This window comes from Cydia amplana, chromosome 8 (genome assembly GCF_948474715.1).
Source record: "Cydia amplana chromosome 8, ilCydAmpl1.1, whole genome shotgun sequence".
In the NCBI taxonomy this organism is placed as follows: domain Eukaryota; kingdom Metazoa; phylum Arthropoda; class Insecta; order Lepidoptera; family Tortricidae; genus Cydia; species Cydia amplana.
In genome coordinates this window covers 14,436,406-14,455,466 of record NC_086076.1, presented here as the reverse complement: position 1 = coordinate 14,455,466, position 19,061 = coordinate 14,436,406, and the positions used below count along the sequence as shown (strand labels likewise).

The following is a 19,061-nucleotide window of genomic DNA, read 5'->3' as shown; positions in this document are numbered from 1 at the left end:
CAGAACAACAGACGGGTTGAGACCGCAGCAGAAGGAAATTCGATGTCCAATTTCTTCGGCACTTTCGCGTCATTTCCCCATTTCCAATTGAGTAGATTTCTTTCTCTTTATAATCCCCGCAAATCTTTTATTCTTCGAACAAAAGCTTTACGGCGAGACTTCTTATTAACTTGTCTGTGCAATGGCTTTGTAAAGAAGTCGAGCATGAAAGGGATCTAAACCTAAATAGTTGTCTATTCACTTATACATATATGTATTAAGATCAGTGGCTTTTAGCTAGGCTCCCTCCATTTCTTTTCTACTCAAATATTAATCGTTATTTTACCCCTTTAAACCCTTTGCCGTAAAATATCTAACGTCAGCATTATTCTCATACTAAGGCGTCTGTGCTTAATATCTTTAACAAAGCGGCTGTAATCTTTAGTATAGTTTGTAGCTTTCTAGTAGAGCCCGTCGGCTAATCCTATTGTCTATTGTTAAGTAAAACCGCACGTGCTACTTACCTGCAAAAAAGGGTCTTAATTATTCTATTTGGCACCTGAGCGCGGGCTAGTCCGACGCTCAAAAAACCGTGTAGGTGCGCTCTCCGATAACGCGCCTTTGTTACGCATCTCGATGACACATTTTAGACTGGTTCTGTAGCGTTCGACTCGCCGGCACTCAGTATTCCGGTTACTGACCACACACATCCTAACAAAATATTTATCCATTAGTCCATTTTGAATCTTATTGCAATTTCCGTAATAGTTGTAATTTAATTACCTGGGTAAAGTGAACGAACGATTTTTTATGCAGGTGGTTGTGGCACGAGTGGTTTTACTTAACAATAGACAATAGGATTAGCCGTCGGACTCTATTAGAAAGCTACAAACTATAAGAATAACATAATCATATAATCAGATACATATTTATACAATTTGTTATTTCCAGCTCCGTGGACAACAAACCGATCAAAGGCCAGATAATACCGTACGACAAGTTGTACTTCCCGAAGGGATGCGGCCGCACACCCGGCGGTGTTCCGGCCAAGCCGATAACGGTGCCCCCCCGCCCTCCGAAGCCACCCACCGACAGCACTGGTGGGGCCAGCCACCCTATACCCTCTAGACCCGGTGAGATTTTCTTTTTGAGAACTAAGGTTGCATGAGCCGCACGAGTCGAACGACAGACTGATTGACATTAGACATAGTACAATCAGCAACACTTCTAACTGTACATCGGTGGACCTTATTACAAAAGGCATAAGGTCCACAGATGTACAGTTAACAGTGTGGGCAATGGTACACAAGTTTAGCAAGCGTTTTTTTCTTTTACATATGACTAAAGCAATTTGGTCTAACCGGTCCCAATACAATCGAAAATACTTTATAGAATCAAAATGACAGTTATTTTTTTTAATAAAAAACACACAAGTATCATGCAAGTGACGCGCGTCATGCACAAATGGTAGTTGCAGATATTAGTACTTACGAGTAGGTATCTTAAGGTGGCGACTGACGTGAGCATTTGTTCGATGCGAATATTCGCATTTGTTCGATGCGAGCATTTGTTCCTTGTGAGCAAATGCTCAAAACACCTGAATATTCGCCATACATTATGCTCCATACATTCATCCAGAAGTAGGCAAAATTGCGGACGTAGAGGTGGTGTGTGCTGCGTTCCTTTGAATCCGTTACTGTTATTTAAAGAGATATATATATATATATATATCGGTATCATCAGTCGTCCGTGGATTATTTCGATCTAGTACAAAAATCAGTAATATAAATGCAAACCACGTACTCGTATCAAGTTTGAAATATTTCGCTTGCTCGGGTATCAATATTAGCACGAGCGGTTAAACAACAACTTTGCCCGCTTGTAAAACAAGTAACTATTACCTTTTCCCGTTCCTGTAGTTTACTTAATTTTTAATTATTCTCTTCGCAAAGACGCAAGCAAGCTTGTTATTTTTCTTTTGCATTCGTCAACGTTTTCGTCGATCTCGTCAGCTATTTCGACCCATGCGTCCCTTTTATTCAGTTTATTATAGTGCTCTTCATGAGTAGGATCCCACAGTTAGGGGTGCTGGCGGTATTTTACAATAAATAAAAGAGTTTTTTCTTCACACCACTGCATTTAATCGAATGTCAAAATTCACGTCACATAAAATGCAATAAGTGGCTTCCACGTGCGCACGCACTAGCGACTGACGTGTAATGTAACATTCAAAGGGATTCGCCAAAAAACCGACAACTGGATGGAGCGCGCTCGAGCGCTCGGCGCTCGCCATCGAGCTGCTCCGCTCGCTGTACTGACGTGCCGATTATTCGACTTGTAACGCGCTCGCATCGAGCAAATGCTCACGTCAGTCGCCACCTTTAAGCTAGCAACGTGAATAGTGGTATTTCCATAACCAGTCAAATAAAATAAACCGACAGTAACAATGAACATAAAATAGTTATTTACGACACATGTGCGGAAAGGAGGAAATTCGAAACGAGTGGCGATAAATTAAAACACGACCGAAGGGAGTGTTTTAAATCGACACGAGTTGCAAATTACTTATTCGCACGTGTATCGTAGGTACAACGTTTTACAGTACATATGGCCCTTTAAACTTTTGACATCGCACGAAAAGTGCTATTTTACGCACTAGTGCGGGAAAATAGGATATATTATGTACTGTAAGAGTATTTTTATCTTTATCAATTCTAAAATCAATATAATTAAGCCAGGGACACCAACACCAAAATATTTATTCTGTTCCAAGTTTGCCTATTCTTGGGCTCTCTATAAGTAACAGCCTAAATTTTTGTACATTTATGTAGGCAAACTTTAATTAAAATCGGTAAACGAAACCCACACAAAACCCAATCACAAATATTTATTAAGTGACGAGACGAGTAGATAAAAAAAATGTTCCACGTTTTGACAATTTCTAAATTCGTAACGAGACGATATTACAATAAGTCGACTCTTACATATTGGGTATCCAATTAATAAATCACAAGGCCAAGTATAGCGAAACTACGCAATAAAAGAATTTTAAGAAACAATTAGATTAAATTTTCCGGTAAAAAAGCCGGTCTAATGGCTCCTCTACACAATGGGCCAGCGCCGCGGCCACTCCAAGGGACGCAGCCATGCGGTAGAATGCGATAGCAATATCACTTGCTCCCTCTAACGCATAAATGCGTCCCTAGGAGTGGCCGGCGCTGGCCCATCGTGTAGAGGAGCCATAAAACAAGCGACAATCCCGGTCTTCAAAGTAAATCAGATTCAGTTAGTAACCCGATAGCCGAGACTGATTAACAGAGTAAAAGTAAATAAATCGTCTATCTTTACCAGGCCGGGGGCTTAAGTGCCCGTTAGGCCGGCTTGCTGTCACCATTATTCATTTTTATACGTGTATAGCAAGCACCAATTACAACAATCATTAAGTAAATAAAACCCAGTATTTATTGGTGTGTCGCTTTCTGTTGGGTATCTGTCTTTGTATTTTTAGGGTTCCGTACCCAAAGGGTAAAAAAACGGGACCCTATATTTTACTAAGACTTCGCTGTCCGTCCGTCCGTCTGTCACCAGGCTGTATCTCATGAACCGCGATAGCTAGACAGTTGAAATTTTCACAAATGATGTATCTCTGTTGCCGCTATAACAACAAACACTAAAAATAAAATAAAATAAATATTTAAGGGGGGCTCCCATACAACAAACACGATTTTTTTGCTCTATTTTTTGTTGATGGTGCGGAACCCTCCGTGCGCGAGTCCGACTCGCACTTGGCCTGTTTTTTAATGACGCACAGAACGCCATAGGTCATTTTTTTAACAAAAATATGCTTCACAGCCATTAAAAGGGTTTTCCATTACTGAAACCGATTTAGTTCTAAGTTCTAAGACTTCTAAGTACCTTTGGGTATTGTCAGTTCACTTTCAGTTTCAGTTGACAGTTTCAGTTTTAGTGTCACTTATAGTTGACTACAAATTATTTAAACTAAGTAGGTACCTATTAGAGTTACTACGTACGTGTACTATAGCTACTAACCCAAATATGCTACCTACGACTACATCGAAAATTCCATGTGATAACCGATAAATACTCTTTACACCATAAACTGAAAATTTCCCTAATTACAGGTGGTTCAGGCGGATACTATCCGGGTCAACCGGGCGCTCCCGGCGCCCCTGGCGCTCCAGGCGCTCCAGGCACTCCTGGTAAGCGCCTTGTTAAATATAAATCCCTACTGATTTTAAAAGTAGTAAATTCTGTCTCTGTCGTGTCTGTTATATTTTCAAACTTAAATCGCCAAACAAATTCGATAAAATTTGATATGGAAAAGATTCAAAGATTGACTCGGAGAAGAATATATAAGATAGCTATCCCGGAGATCATCATAGTACATAGAGGAAATCAGAGGCAAAAGCCTACAAAAAAATGTATCTAATAAGAAATAATTATTTTACATTATTTCCTCGCATGTTTGGAGAAAAGCACTATATTATGCCTCGGCAGGAATAGCAATTCGTGGATTCGTCTTCTTTGTCGAACTCCGCTTCGTGTCGTCCAACAAAGTCGATACTCATCCACGAATTGCCCTTTACCGGCCGCGGCCTCTGCTATAATGTACTGTAGGTATATTATGCCCATCCATCCATATTTACTCCTATTTATTGTACAAATTCTTTACAATACTAATGATGACATTTCTGCCCAATTAGGTGGACCAGGAGGTCCAGGAGGCCCGGGTGGACCTGGTGGCCCTAACGGCCCTAATGGCCCAGGAGGCCCGGGTGGCCCTAACGGCCCTAATGGCCCAGGAGGCCCGGGTGGCCCTAACGGCCCTAATGGGCCTAATGGCCCAGGAGGCCCTGGTGGACCAGGTGGTCCTAATGGCCCCAACGGACCAGGTGGAAGCGGATACTACCCCGGACAACCCGGACAACCAGGTCAACCAGGCACCCCCGGCACACCAGGATCACCGGGCGCCCCAGGAGGACCGGGCGGACCAGGCGGTCCAGGAGGCCCAGGTGGCCCTAATGGACCGGGCGGTAGCGGATACTACCCGGGACAACCCGGACAACCAGGCACCCCTGGCACACCGGGATCACCGGGCACCCCAGGAGGACCGGGTGGACCAGGAGGTCCCGGAGGCCCAGGTGGTCCTAATGGACCAGGCGGAAGCGGATACTACCCCGGACAACCCGGACAACCAGGCACCCCTGGCACACCAGGATCACCGGGCACCCCAGGAGGACCAGGCGGACCAGGTGGACCGGGAGGCCCAGGTGGCCCTAATGGGCCGGGCGGAAGCGGATACTACCCCGGACAACCCGGACAACCAGGCACCCCCGGCACACCAGGATCACCGGGCACCCCAGGAGGACCAGGCGGACCAGGTGGACCGGGAGGCCCAGGTGGCCCTAATGGACCGGACGGAAGCGGATACTACCCGGGACAACCAGGACAACCAGGCACCCCTGGCACACCAGGATCACCGGGCACCCCGGGAGGACCAGGCGGACCAGGTGGTCCAGGAGGCCCAAGTGGCCCTAATGGACCAAGCGGAAGCGGATACCACCCGGGACAACCCGGACAACCAGGCACCCCCGGCACACCTGGATCACCGGGCACCCCAGGAGGACCGGGTGGACCAGGCGGACCAGGAGGCCCAGGTGGCCCTAATGGACCGGGAGGAAGCGGACACTACCCGGGACAACCCGGACAACCAGGCACCCCTGGCACACCAGGATCTCCGGGCACCCCGGGAGGACCGGGCGGACCAGGCGGACCAGGAGGCCCAGGTGGCCCTAATGGACCGGGAGGAAGCGGACACTACCCGGGACAACCCGGACAACCAGGCACCCCTGGTACACCAGGATCTCCGGGCACCCCGGGAGGACCAGGCGGACCGGGGGGACCAGGAGGCCCAGGTGGCCCTAATGGACCGGGTGGAAGCGGATACTACCCGGGACAACCCGGGCAACCAGGCACCCCTGGCACACCAGGATCACCGGGCACCCCAGGAGGACCAGGCGGACCAGGTGGACCGGGAGGCCAAGGTGGCCCTAATGGTCCGGGCGGAAGCGGATACTACCCGGGACAACCCGGGCAACCAGGCACCCCTGGCACACCAGGATCACCGGGCACCCCGGGAGGACCAGGCGGACCAGGCGGACCAGGTGGACCAGGTATTATTAAATACTAGTTAGATTTTAACTTAAATCATTTTCCTTTGAGAAAATATTAAATGATTGACATGATGTATGTACCTATAATGGGTGACATTTAGAGATGCCACGAATATTCGGCAACTATTCGGTATTCGGCCGAATGTTGCCTACTATTCGGCCGAATACCGAATATCTGTTGCACCTACTTAAAAATAAAAATTGCACAATAAAAATAACCAAAAACTATGTAAGTAATTTGGAATGTGTTCTTGGAAAGTTGTTAAATACGAAGACCCTTTTTTGAGCATTTGCTGATTAAAAAACATTTTTTTTATCATGAGTCTGTTTTGTTTGACTCTATTCATTAATGCTGTTCAACAAAAATACATCTTAGCTAACGTCATCTAACGTTGAGCTATTGTTAGCGATCAGTTTTCATAATAATTGAGACTCAAAATGTTCGCATGTCATGCCGAATATTCGGTCGCCGAATATTCGGTATTCGACCGAGAGAGGGGCTGAATATTCGGTATTCGGTATTCGTCCAAAACCACTATTCGGGGCATCTCTAGTGGCAATGCAATATTATGGTGTATATCGAACTGATCTGATGATGGAGACGGGAGGTGGCCATAGAAACTCTGTGATATGAAAGGCGCGGAATATTGGGTGCGGATTGTAGGGAGAGAACAAGACTATTTATCGATGTTAAGCACCCTCCACACTCGTGCGTGAATCGCGGCTTCGCGCCGCGTTTCGCGCACGAGTGTGGACTAGTGTGCAGGGGGCTATATCAACAAAAGCAATACGATCGTTTTTTTTTTATTAATGTCTTTATTAAATAAAAGCTCAAACTCTAAGGAGAATATCGATAAAAAGCGTTGCTCTCTCCCTACAATCTGTCAATAGCCGCACCCAAAATTCCGAGCCCTAGATATAACTCTATACGCAACCTCTTTGGTTTATAAGAATTGTCTCTATTGAGTGTGAAAAAATAGTACACTAGGAATAAACATATCGGCTGGACAGCCCGTGGATGCGGCGTTGGAGTAAACACCACGACTCTCCATGAGCACAATATGCATAATTTTTTTTACAAATGATCTTGTTTTCATTTTAGGCGGTCCTTCTGGCCCAGGCGGACCGAGCCGTCCCCCGGGTTCCCCCGGACAACCTGGTGCACCGGGTAGCCCAGGATCACCAGGCACACCGGGAGGCCCAGGAGGCCCAGGCGGACCAGGTACGAAATAATTTATACACAAATACAAAACAAAAATTATGCATAAAACATAGAAAATCTAAAGGTGTCACGAAAGTCTCTACTCAGCATAATGAGGTTTTAAAGGGGTGAGAAAAGTAGGTACCCCTCTCGATTTAGAAGTGTTGTAACTGGAGGGAGTCCCACATCGTCAGAATAGGTCAGGTTACCTTAGGTTAGCTCTGAAAAAAAAATAAGCCATTTAGTAAAGTTGAATTGAGCCAGTTAAAATAACATGTTATACATAAAAGTAAGATTAGATAGATTATGTTCATACGATAAAGTAAGAGACTCCTAATATTTATGTATTTGCTGATAGTAAGTTCAGGTCAGTGAACGTTAACAATAAAACTTACTCTCATCTCTCATGGTAACAACTACCACTATCTCATGACCACTGACTCACTGTATCGTAACTATTAACTCACAACAACTAAATCATTTATTAATTGAAACAAGGTACAGTCACCTGCAATAATATGTTACTCTTCGAAGGCAAAATATGTGACACGCTCTTATGGCTCTACAAATAAGATCGTGTCAGGCATTTTTCGTTGTGTAACATAATTATTATTGAAGGTGCCTGTACCTACTTATTTACTTTACGCATCATTCGTTTCATTAATATTCAATAGCACAAAATGCAGGTGTAATCGTTTTTGTGCAAAAAATATCATTTCTCATTTACGCAACCAGGATACCCCGGTCAGCCAGGTCAACCCGGTAAACCAGGTCAACCTGGTAAACCAGGACAACCAGGATACCCAGGACAGCCCGGACAAACAGGATTCCCCGGACAGCCCGGTCAACCTGGTAAACCAGGACAGCCAGGATACCCCGGTCACCCCGGACAACCAGGATACCCCGGACAGCCCGGACAACCAGGATACCCCGGACAGCCCGGACAACCAGGATACCCCGGACAGCCTGGACAACCAGGATACCCCGGTCAGCCCGGACAACCAGGAAATCCAGGATACCCAGGAAATCCTGGAGAACCAGGCCAAACCGGAGGCCAAGGACAACCAGGACAGCCTGGTCAACCAGGATACCCAGGACAACCTGGACAGCCAGGATACCCAGGTCAGCCCGGACAACCAGGACAGCCCGGACAACCAGGATACCCAGGACAATCTGGACAGCCAGGATACCCAGGACAACCTGGACAGCCAGGATACCCAGGACAACCTGGACAGCCAGGATACCCAGGCCAACCTGGACAGCCAGGATACCCAGGACAACCTGGACAGCCAGGATACCCAGGACAACCTGGACAGCCAGGATACCCAGGACAACCTGGACAGCCTGGATACCCAGGTCAACCTGGCGAACCCAGTAAACCTGGACAGCCTGGATACCCAGGTCAACCAGGCCAACCAGGATACCCAGGTCAGCCCGGACAACCAGGATACCCAGGACAACCTGGACAGCCAGGATACCCAGGACAACCTGAACAGCCAGGATACCCAGGACAACCTGGACAGCCAGGATACCCAGGACAACCTGGACAGCCAGGATACCCAGGACAACCTGGCCAACCCGGAAAACCAGGCAAACCAGGATACCCAGGACAGCCCGGACAACCAGGATACCCAGGTCAGCCCGGACAACCAGAATACCCAGGACAGCCCGGACAACCAGGCCAAACCGGAGGCTCAGGACAGCCAGGACAGCCTGGACAGCCTGGATACCCAGGTCAACCCGGCCAACCAGGATACCCAGGACAATCTGGACAACCAGGCCAAACCGGAGGCCCAGGACAGCCTGGTCAACCAGGATACCCAGGACAACCCGGACAGCCAGGATACCCAGGACAACCAGGGCAGCAAGGCCAACCTGGGTACCCAGGACAACCTGGTCAACCAGGATACCCAGGACAACCTGGACAGCCGGGATACCCAGGTCAACCCGGCCAACCAGGATACCCAGGACAACCCGGTCAATCAGGATACCCAGGACAACCAGGACAGCCAGGTACACCATTTTCATTTTTAAAACCACAGTTTATTAAATCAAGCCTGCAGTGACTTGAAAACGTAGCAATAATGTACTGTTAGTGCCGTCAAAATTAATTTGGGGTCTGTGGTTTACGGTGGTGTTATAATCGTATCGTAGACCTTTATCGAAGTCAAGTCGCTACAGGCTTGACATACAGTCTTTGTTACTTCCAGACGACGATTCATTCCGATTTAATTCATTTGGTACCTCATTCATTCGTTTACATTATCAATATTGTCACGATTGGTTATGGTTATTTCGTTCTTTACTAATTTCAGCCAACTTTTTCAATTAGTAATCAAAATAAATTATGCTCTGATGCAGCCTTAAAACAAATGGCTATAGAGAAATGGACGGATAGGATTTTTATTTTATTTTATAAAAACGAGTTTTACTTCTAGGTGAAAATGAAATAATATCTTCCTGCAATTTTAAATCTAGAATTCTCAAAGTATGAACCAAATAAGTACACGTCTTTCATAAATTGAAAAAAAAAAGTACCCTACATGTTCGGCCGAATTTCACCTTCCCATAAACGGAGTTTCGTTCACATTTTAAACAACGTGTTGGATTGTAATGAAACTTTTCACATACAATGAAATAAGGTATATCTAGTCCTGTAATTAGTTTTATATAGCTCCAGGTTGGTAAATTATTTTGATAGAGTATTTAATAGCCATAGGGACCTTGCGCGTTGGAGAATCTACAAACTTCTTGTGTTGTAAACAAAAACTTGACATTGACTTTTGACATTTTTGTGCTGTACCAGTTCACGTACTCTCCCTTGCACGTCTGGAGGTTTGCAACCTTGTGGCCATAAATATCAGACTTAATCTTTACAATGAGACTTCGCGATAATCAACAGGGCGTATTACAGTGATGCCATTTGTAGTTTGCCTACGCTCCTTATAGCAGTGATAATTTAGTTTAATTGCTGATTAAGAGCCCGTTAACGATTTTAGCCTCAAAATATAAAATTGATAGATTTAGTCGTTAAAATTGTACACCTTCTGTTACGTAATATCTAAATAACAAGTATTGGTTTCTATTAGCACATCTTCTCATCTTGCCTATTAATAATGAGGTCCCGAGCTTGCGTCACCGGCAATATATGACGAGAAGGGGCAGTTTTAAAAAATTCATCAAAAAATTATAGTGGTTAATTATACATAATGATGTATAAGAACAGTTTCAGGAAATGTTGTAGATCGTTTAAGTATCAAAATTACGTTGAAATTAAGTCGATTTTCACGAATAATTGTCACTTATGTTGAAGTAATTTCTGGTGAAAATTGATTTCGTCTAACTTTCATTTACTGTTGTTCAATATCATATAACAAAAATGTAGTCTATTAAAGGTGGATTATTACAGGATATGTGTAATACAAAATTTCCATTTTTAGCAATCCAAACTTTATGAAATATACAAATAAGATCGACAAAATCAGTGCTTTACGCGCGTTTACCTAAACGTCAATTAGAAAAAACATAATGACTTACTAATTTAGTGAGTCGGTTTTCAAAAACATGATCTGTAAAAGTGCAAGATAAGAAGACGTGCTAATAGATACCAGTACGAGTACTTGTTATTTCTATTACGTAACAGAAGGTGTACAATTTCATCGACTAAATCTATCAATTTTACATTTTTGCGACTAAAATCGATACCGGTCTCTTAAGGTCTCATTTAGACGGGGCGAGAAGTCGCATGTGAGTTTGATTAACGCGGTGCCACTTGGCAAAGTCCGACCTACTTAAATAAATGTTGTTTTTAATCATTATTTTTACACGACTGCCAAAAAAAGGAGTGTATTGTTAATGTCACCATTTAATTTGGACCGAACCTCCTTATAGATATATTAAGTTGTGTAAAAAAGTAGGTATATAGGGTGACCTTAGACATTGGACAAACCCTGATGTCCCACGTAGGGTTACCTACTTCTCAGGAATGGTCTAACGTTAATATTTTTGAAGTGAAAACTTCTTTAGCAGCGCTGTGCACTTTTTGTGATGGGGAAAAAATGTTAAACTCGTAACAGGTGACACGTGTTCGTAAGACGTAAGACGGACACGTGACCTGATCGAAAAACTGTTACTTCAATGTCATTGAATTTTCTTTATCGATTTAAATGCCATCTAGTGAGTTTCGCTCTAACTGGTATTAATATAACTCGAGTACTAACAGTGATGTGCTTAGGGGCTTCAAGTAATGCAACGAAATAACGCTAGATGGCGTTAACCTCAATTATACATAGTGCTGCAGACATTATGCAATAGTGATTGAGTTTTCACTTCTGCCGGCACTCCCTGAGTGCAACCCATTGTTTTTTATTTTTTATTAGAACAACAGATAAAAAAATAAATTTCAAACAAAACTTATTTCTAATAATCGACAACAAAAAGAAACATACTGTGTTAATCATTTGTCAGTGCTTTTGACAATTTGTTCTAAAATGTGCGGCAATGATGACATTGATGACATTTGTCAAAAGTCAGAATCTTATTAGTGACACAAATAAAAAAGATAATCAAAATGGTCAAAGAAGGTTTCATACTATTTATTACCTCAGGAGCTACTAACACATACAGGCGGCTCTGAAATTTAAAATCGTAACTTTTTAATTTAGTCGTAACCGCTACACTGACACCGATTGTTGTGATACTTTGTTTACTGGTTCTAAATGCGCTAATGCATAATAATTATGTACATTTCGGATTTGTCCAATGGCTAGGGACACCCTGTATGAGTAGCAGTAAAAGTTCACTGAATGTCAAAACCACATTATTACCACTTCTAACGAAACTTTGGTTATGAATCAGGGCAACCAGGACACCCAGGACAATCAGGACAGCCGGGACAACCTGGAAAGCCGGGACAACCCGGCCACCCCGGACAACCCGGAGGACCCGGCCAGCCAGGTCAACCTGGAAAGCCCGGACAACCAGGACAACCTGGAACACCCGGACAGCCCGGAGGACCTGGCCAACCTGGACGCCCAGGGCAACCAGGACAGCCAGGATACCCAGGACAACCCGGACAGCCCGGAAAACCTGGAACACCGGGGCAACCGGGACAGCCTGGATACCCAGGACAACCTGGACAGCCCGGAAAACCTGGAACACCGGGGCAACCAGGACAGCCTGGATACCCAGGACAACCTGGACAGCCCGCACACCCAGGACAACCTGGAACACCAGGTATGTCAATTATTATTAAATATTTATTATAAATAAATAAATAAACCGTCCACGTGCGAGTCGGACTCGCGTTCCAAGGGTTCCGTAGGTACATTACGTCCGATTCACGCTTGACTGCAGATTTCTAATAGGTTTTCCTGTCATCTATAGGTAAAGAACTATTTTAATCAAAATTTTAGATCCAGTAGTTTGGGAGATAAAGGGGGGGGGGGGAATGGTCGGACAGACAGACGCACGAGTGATCCTATAAGGGTTCCGTTTATTCCTTTTGAGATAAGGAACCCTATAAAGAGCTACGAATTTGTATGATTCCATGTACATATGTATATTTTCTAAATCAAATTTCTATTACACCTTATGTGTATAATTGCATGAATTCTATAGTGATTTAAATTGTATTTTTTTTTCCTTATTTTCTCGTAATGCATGTTAATTATAAGATGTAATTATTTTTGAAAAGATGTGTCCCGCCGAGTTTGTTGCCGGTCCCATAATGGGATACCCTCCTCCAATTGAGGGGGGATTTAAATCTTCTCGGGGCAGAGGTGTAGGGTTGGAGCCGGTCTACCTAGCTTTATTTGACGTTCATAAGCGCATTGTAATTATGCCTACTTGAATAAACTATCTTTTATCTTATCTTATCTTATAAAATACTTGTTTGAGCCATTATCACAGCGAACTCACAAACTCACAATGGTCTGAAGTGGGGGTCACGTAAGGGGTCATTCATAAATTATGTCACACGAATTCCAATTCTCCCCCCTGGTGTGACGTCACATATTTGACCATTTTGTTTTCAACTAAATCGGCAATAGAATGAGGTATTTATTACCGAACCCTATATAATATATGGACTTCATTTCATTTCAAACGATTACGGTTTACTAAGTCGTTTAAAATTTCAGGTCAACCAGGTCAGCCAGGTAAACCTGGTACACCCGGTCAACCCGGACAGCCAGGACAACCCGGTTATCCTGGACAACCAGGACAGACTGGACAACCAGGACAGCCCGGACACCCAGGACAACCCGGTCACCCTGGCCACCCAGGACAACCAGGAGGACCTGGTCAGCCTGGGCAACCTGGATACCCTGGACAACCAGGACAGCCCGGATACCCAGGACAACCAGGACAGCCCGGATACCCAGGACAACCCGGAGGACCTGGACAGCCTGGTCAACCTGGCCACCCAGGACAACCAGGACAACCCGGAGGACCTGGGCAGCCTGAACAACCTGGATACCCGGCGCAACCAGCACAGCCCGGGTACCCAGGACAACCAGGACAACCCGGAGGACCAGGACAGTCCGGAGAACCCGGTCAGCCAGGAAAACCAAGTATGTCATTTATTATTAACTATTCTTTATAAATAAAAATATAAAATACTTGTTTGAGCCATTATCACAGTATTATTACAGCTCACAGCGAACTCACAATGGTCAGTACGGTTACCATCAGTTTGTCACTGACATAAACGCCGTCGAGAACGTAATTTACTTTCTATACATCCCATTAGCACTAAATACTGGCACGTAAGGGGTCATTCATAAATTATGTCACACGAATTCCAATTTTCCCCTCTGGTGTGAAGTCACATATTTGACAATTTAGTTTTCAACGAAATCGACAATTCGAATGAGGTATTTATTACCTAACCCTATATAATATATTATATGGACTTCATGTTCGAAAAAAAAAATTCATTACAGACGATTACAACGTTTTCTAAGTAGTTTACAATTTCAGGTCAACCAGGTCAGCCAGGTAAACCTGGTACACCCGGTCAACCAGGTAAACCTGGTACACCCGGTCAACCAGGTAAACCTGGTACACCCGGTCAACCAGGTAAACCTGGTACACCCGGTCAACCCGGACAGCCAGAACAACCCGGGTATCCTGGACAACCAGGACAGACTGGACAACCAGGACAGCCCGGACTCCCAGGACAGCCCGGTCAGCCTGGCCACCCAGGGCAACCAGGAGGACCAGGTCAGCCTGGGCAACCTGGATACCCTGGACAACCAGGACAGCCCGGATACCCAGGACAACCCGGAGGACCTGGACAGCCTGGTCAACCTGGCCACCCAGGACAACCAGGACAACCTGGATACCCGGGGCAACCAGAACAGCCCGGGTACCCAGGACAACCAGGACAACCCGGAGGACCTGGACAGCCCGGAGAACCCGGTCAACCAGGAAAACCAGGTATGTCACTTATTATTATTATTAACTATTATTTATAAATAAATAAAAAAAATACTTGTTTGAGCCATTATCACAGTATTATTACAGTTCACAGCGAACTCACAATGGTCTGAAGTGCCTTACTGGCACGTAAGGTTAGGGGTCATTCATAAATTATGTCACACGAATTCCAATTTTCCCCTCTGGTGTGACGTCACATATTTGACAATTTAGTTTTCAACGAAATCGACAATTTGAATGAAGTATTTATTACCTAACCCTATACATATAATATATGGACATCAAGTTCGAAAAAAAAAATCATTACAGAATATTACAACGTTTTCTAAGTCGTTTACAATTTCAGGTCAACCAGGTCAGCCAGGTAAACCTGGTACACCCGGTCAACCCGGACAGCCAGGACAACCCGGGTATCCTGGACAACCAGGACAGACTGGACAACCAGGACAGCCCGGGCACCCAGGACAACCCGGAGGACCTGGACAGCCTGGTCAACCTGGCCACCCAGGACAACCAGGACAACCCGGGTACCCAGGACAACCCGGGTACCCAGGACAACCCGGAGGACCTGGACAGCCCGGAGAACCCGGTCAACCAGGACAACCCGGAAAACCAGGTAAATTAACTGCGTGTCAACCATCATTTTATCTTGTTTTTTTTTTGTTGCATTTTAATGAGCCATGTCATGTGTCCGCTTTGACAACGTAATTTAAACAACTTAAGCTTTTTAATTAATTTGTTTAATTTAAATTTAAATTACCGCATTTTTTTTTGTCTTTTTTCGTTATGTATCCAAACCATGTATGTACGATAAAGAGGTAATACCTTAATACCTAAGGTAGAGTCTGGCTAACCAAAAATTGTTGACAGATATTTCGTTGTTGTATCACTAATTGTCTATGATTTAAAAAAAGAGCTAAAGGTCAGTTGTCAATTTATATCATTCATTCAAATTGTTTGCGGTTATAAGGGGTTTATTTTAAATATTTTTTATAATTTTTATAATGAGTGAGGTCCGCAAACTATTATTTAAGCTCGTAAATAATTACGACAATGTGCGAAGTCGACGTGTAGCGTTGCATAATGAAAAACAATGCGAAAAACTGCAATGTTTACAAGTCCTACACAAATGTAAACAAATTATGAGGTTGGTGCTCTATAAATATTTTGATACTTAGCATTTAGCATATTTGGCATAGTACTTATGTAATTTTTTTGGTGATGGATTTATATTACGGTATTATCGAGTTAGGTCTTATTTACACTACATTTCATATTTCGTCCTGTTACAATGGTATATGGTGAGAAAGTGTTAACATGTGTTTATCGTTGTGTGTACTTTACATATTGGTAGAAATTATGTGAGCTGACTTTGAGTGCACGTCAACGTATATTTAACTTATATTCTTAGGTACCTCACGTGTGCACAGAAAATCAAAAATATTTTCTAGTATCATAGATATAATTCCTACTACACAAAGTGTGACCAGCCCAAGATTTTTTTAATTACCCCCAAACATTTGTTAATATTTCAGTAGCCAGACTCTATGATAAAAACCTATAGGTAAATAAGTAAGGACGGCCGATGACTTAATTTAGTTTTCTATATATATATTTTTTTCAGTGAATAGCACATTTATTTATATTATTCTTGTGATTCAGGTCAACCCGGTCAACCTGGAACCCCAGGACAACCAGGTCATCCTGGCAAACCAGGACAGCCCGGACATCCAGGTGGCTCCGATCAAACCGGACACCAAGGACAACCTGGTCAGCCAGGAGGCCCTGGTCAACCAGGATACCCTGGTCAACCAGGATATCCTGGTCAACCAGGATACCCAGGACAACCAGGACACCCAGGTCAACCTGGACAACCAGGAAGCCCCGGTCAACCAGGATACCCAGGACAACCTGGACAGCCAGGACACCCAGGTGAACCGGGACAGCCAGGAGGCCCCGGTCAACCAGGTTACCCAGGAAAACCTGGACAGCCCGGTCAACCCGGACAGCCAGGTCAACCCGGACAGCCAGGATATCCAGGTCAACCCGGACAGCCAGGAGGCCCCGGTCAACCAGGATACCCAGGACAACCAGGACACCCAGGTCAACCAGGACAACCAGGAAGCCCCGGTCAACCAGGATACCCAGGAAAACCTGGACAGCCAGGTCAACCCGGACAGCCAGGAGGCCCTGGTCAACCAGGACAACCTGGACAGCCAGGACACCCAGGTCAACCCGGACAGCCAGGATATCCAGGTCAACCCGGACAGCCAGGAGGCCCCGGTCAACCAGGATACCCAGGACAACCTGGGCAACCTGGACAGCCAGGACATCCGGGTCAGCCAGGACAACCAGGTACTTATCGTTTAAATATAGAACTAGAACTCTTATATCCTTATACACACGTCACGCGCCCTATACCTTAGGTCAATCAGGGCAATTGTAACTATAGGAAAATGAAACTACTAAAAGAGTTAAAGCCACTTATGTTCACGGCACACTTTCGCCAGTTATAAAAGAGATTTCACCCATGGTATAAGTGGCTCCAACTCTCGAATTTTTCTCTTGTATATTTTGCGTACATAGTTGTATTTTGCAATGCATTGCATTACCTTTTTTACCCTTTTGCAAAGTAGCTGAACAACGTCCTTTTCCTAGGTCACCCCGGACAACCTGGATACCCCGGACAACCAGGACAGCCCGGACAACCTGGAGCCCCAGGACAACCAGGTCAACCAGGCGGCGCCGGCCAACCTGGATACCCTGGGCAGCCCGGGCAACCAGGAAGCCCCGGTCAACCAGGACAGCCAGGTCAACCAGGATACCCGGGTACCTAACTTTCTTATTCAAGTACGCATTTGTGCAAGTTGTAAATTGACCAGCGAATCTCGTGTCTCGTGACAAAAATCGGGAACCCTAAAATCACAGCTGTGTGATCAATAATAATAAGTTACATATCTGCTACAGTTTTTGAGACGACATGAACTTTCAGAAAGAACTAAGTATCAGTCAGCTTATTAAAAAACGTGTATTAACATAAACATGTTATATTTCAGATTCAGATGGTCAACCTACCGGCACTGGGGTACAGCCTCCATTACAGCCTCCACCGGGCGCCCAAATGCCGCCATTCCCGATCTACGTCATCCCATACCCGCTACCCATCGTCCCGAGCCCTGGACAGTGCCCGTGCTATCTAGTTAACCCCGGCAATGACTCTACTGCGGTCTCTCAACCTCAACCTCAACCTCAGCAACCTCAACAACCTAGCAACCAAGGCGGCTACTACGCTCCTTATGGAATAATCGGTTTCGTACCCGTCGTATTCGTACCATACTGCCCAGGAAATAACACTGATATGAGCTCCGCCCAGCAAAATTTCCCTAACGCTGTACCCGTCCCGTACAACTGCGCACAATGTCAGGCCAACCAAAACCTTTACCGATACTTCGGCAGACTCGGGGGATCGCGAAGTGCGACAGAATTTAAGGAAATCAAATCCATTGCGGAGCTAGAACACCTTATTAAGAAGCAGATAAAGCCGATGAAGAAAAGCCTTCCGCGGATAGCTGCTCATCCGAAGATTCTAGAAGAATCGACGAATTAAAAGTCATAGATATGTTTTGACGACGCAATAAGTGTTGGCTCTCCTCACTACAATACGCTATTATGATAAGTCGAACGAAAAAGATGAAGTGAGACAATTAAATTTTGAGATTGTCCGACATTAGTTCTTGGACGCTCTCAAGATTTATAAAGAATACCACATGTTTATTGCGATATTGTCATAGATTTATTTATTTATTATATAATTGTACATCATCCTCGATTATCGAGAAACGAGACACGCGCATTTGTATGTAATATTTACAAAATATAATTTTCTCATTATAAATTTAATATTTGTGTAAAAATATTTGATTTAGTTAAATGAAATTGCGCTGCCATTTAGATTAATCATGTTTTAAGGAAAGATTAATAAATGTCCTATTATTATATTCGTTTTTCAATTCTTACTTACTAATAATTTCTTACCCTTTTTTGATTGAACATCAAGATAATATTGAGTAAAATATCCACGCCTACCGTGTGCGGCGCGTCATCGTGAACCTTGTCGAGATGCACGAAGGTTGATTTTGGGCTGTAGCATCGCGCGTCAGTGAACGTCTTTCGCGGTCAAAGGATTAAGACGTGTCAAAATTGGGTTGGTCTCGGACTGTCTAGAACACAAAATAACTAGTGTAATA

General features: G+C 44.5%; 1 protein-coding gene across 1 annotated transcript in view; it reads left to right on the top strand.

Annotated features, from left to right (window-relative positions):
- Positions 1–18,812, top strand: part of LOC134650477 (uncharacterized) — a 50,191-nt gene extending 31,379 nt beyond the window's left edge. The window contains exons 4-21 of the mRNA XM_063505430.1: positions 931–1,112; positions 4,122–4,199; positions 4,704–4,811; positions 4,866–5,114; positions 5,235–5,381; positions 5,502–5,657; positions 5,778–6,164; positions 7,276–7,395; positions 8,461–8,761; positions 8,808–9,387; positions 12,232–12,609; positions 13,515–13,946; positions 14,356–14,814; positions 15,161–15,430; positions 16,477–16,944; positions 16,995–17,169; positions 17,599–17,643; positions 17,871–18,812. Coding sequence (XP_063361500.1) covers positions 931–1,112; positions 4,122–4,199; positions 4,704–4,811; positions 4,866–5,114; positions 5,235–5,381; positions 5,502–5,657; positions 5,778–6,164; positions 7,276–7,395; positions 8,461–8,761; positions 8,808–9,387; positions 12,232–12,609; positions 13,515–13,946; positions 14,356–14,814; positions 15,161–15,430; positions 16,477–16,944; positions 16,995–17,169; positions 17,599–17,643; positions 17,871–18,421 — 5,086 coding nt within the window. The 3' untranslated portion in view covers positions 18,422–18,812. The remainder of the gene's footprint in view (positions 1–930; positions 1,113–4,121; positions 4,200–4,703; positions 4,812–4,865; positions 5,115–5,234; positions 5,382–5,501; positions 5,658–5,777; positions 6,165–7,275; positions 7,396–8,460; positions 8,762–8,807; positions 9,388–12,231; positions 12,610–13,514; positions 13,947–14,355; positions 14,815–15,160; positions 15,431–16,476; positions 16,945–16,994; positions 17,170–17,598; positions 17,644–17,870) is intronic.
- Positions 18,813–19,061: the final 249 nt, after the last annotated feature.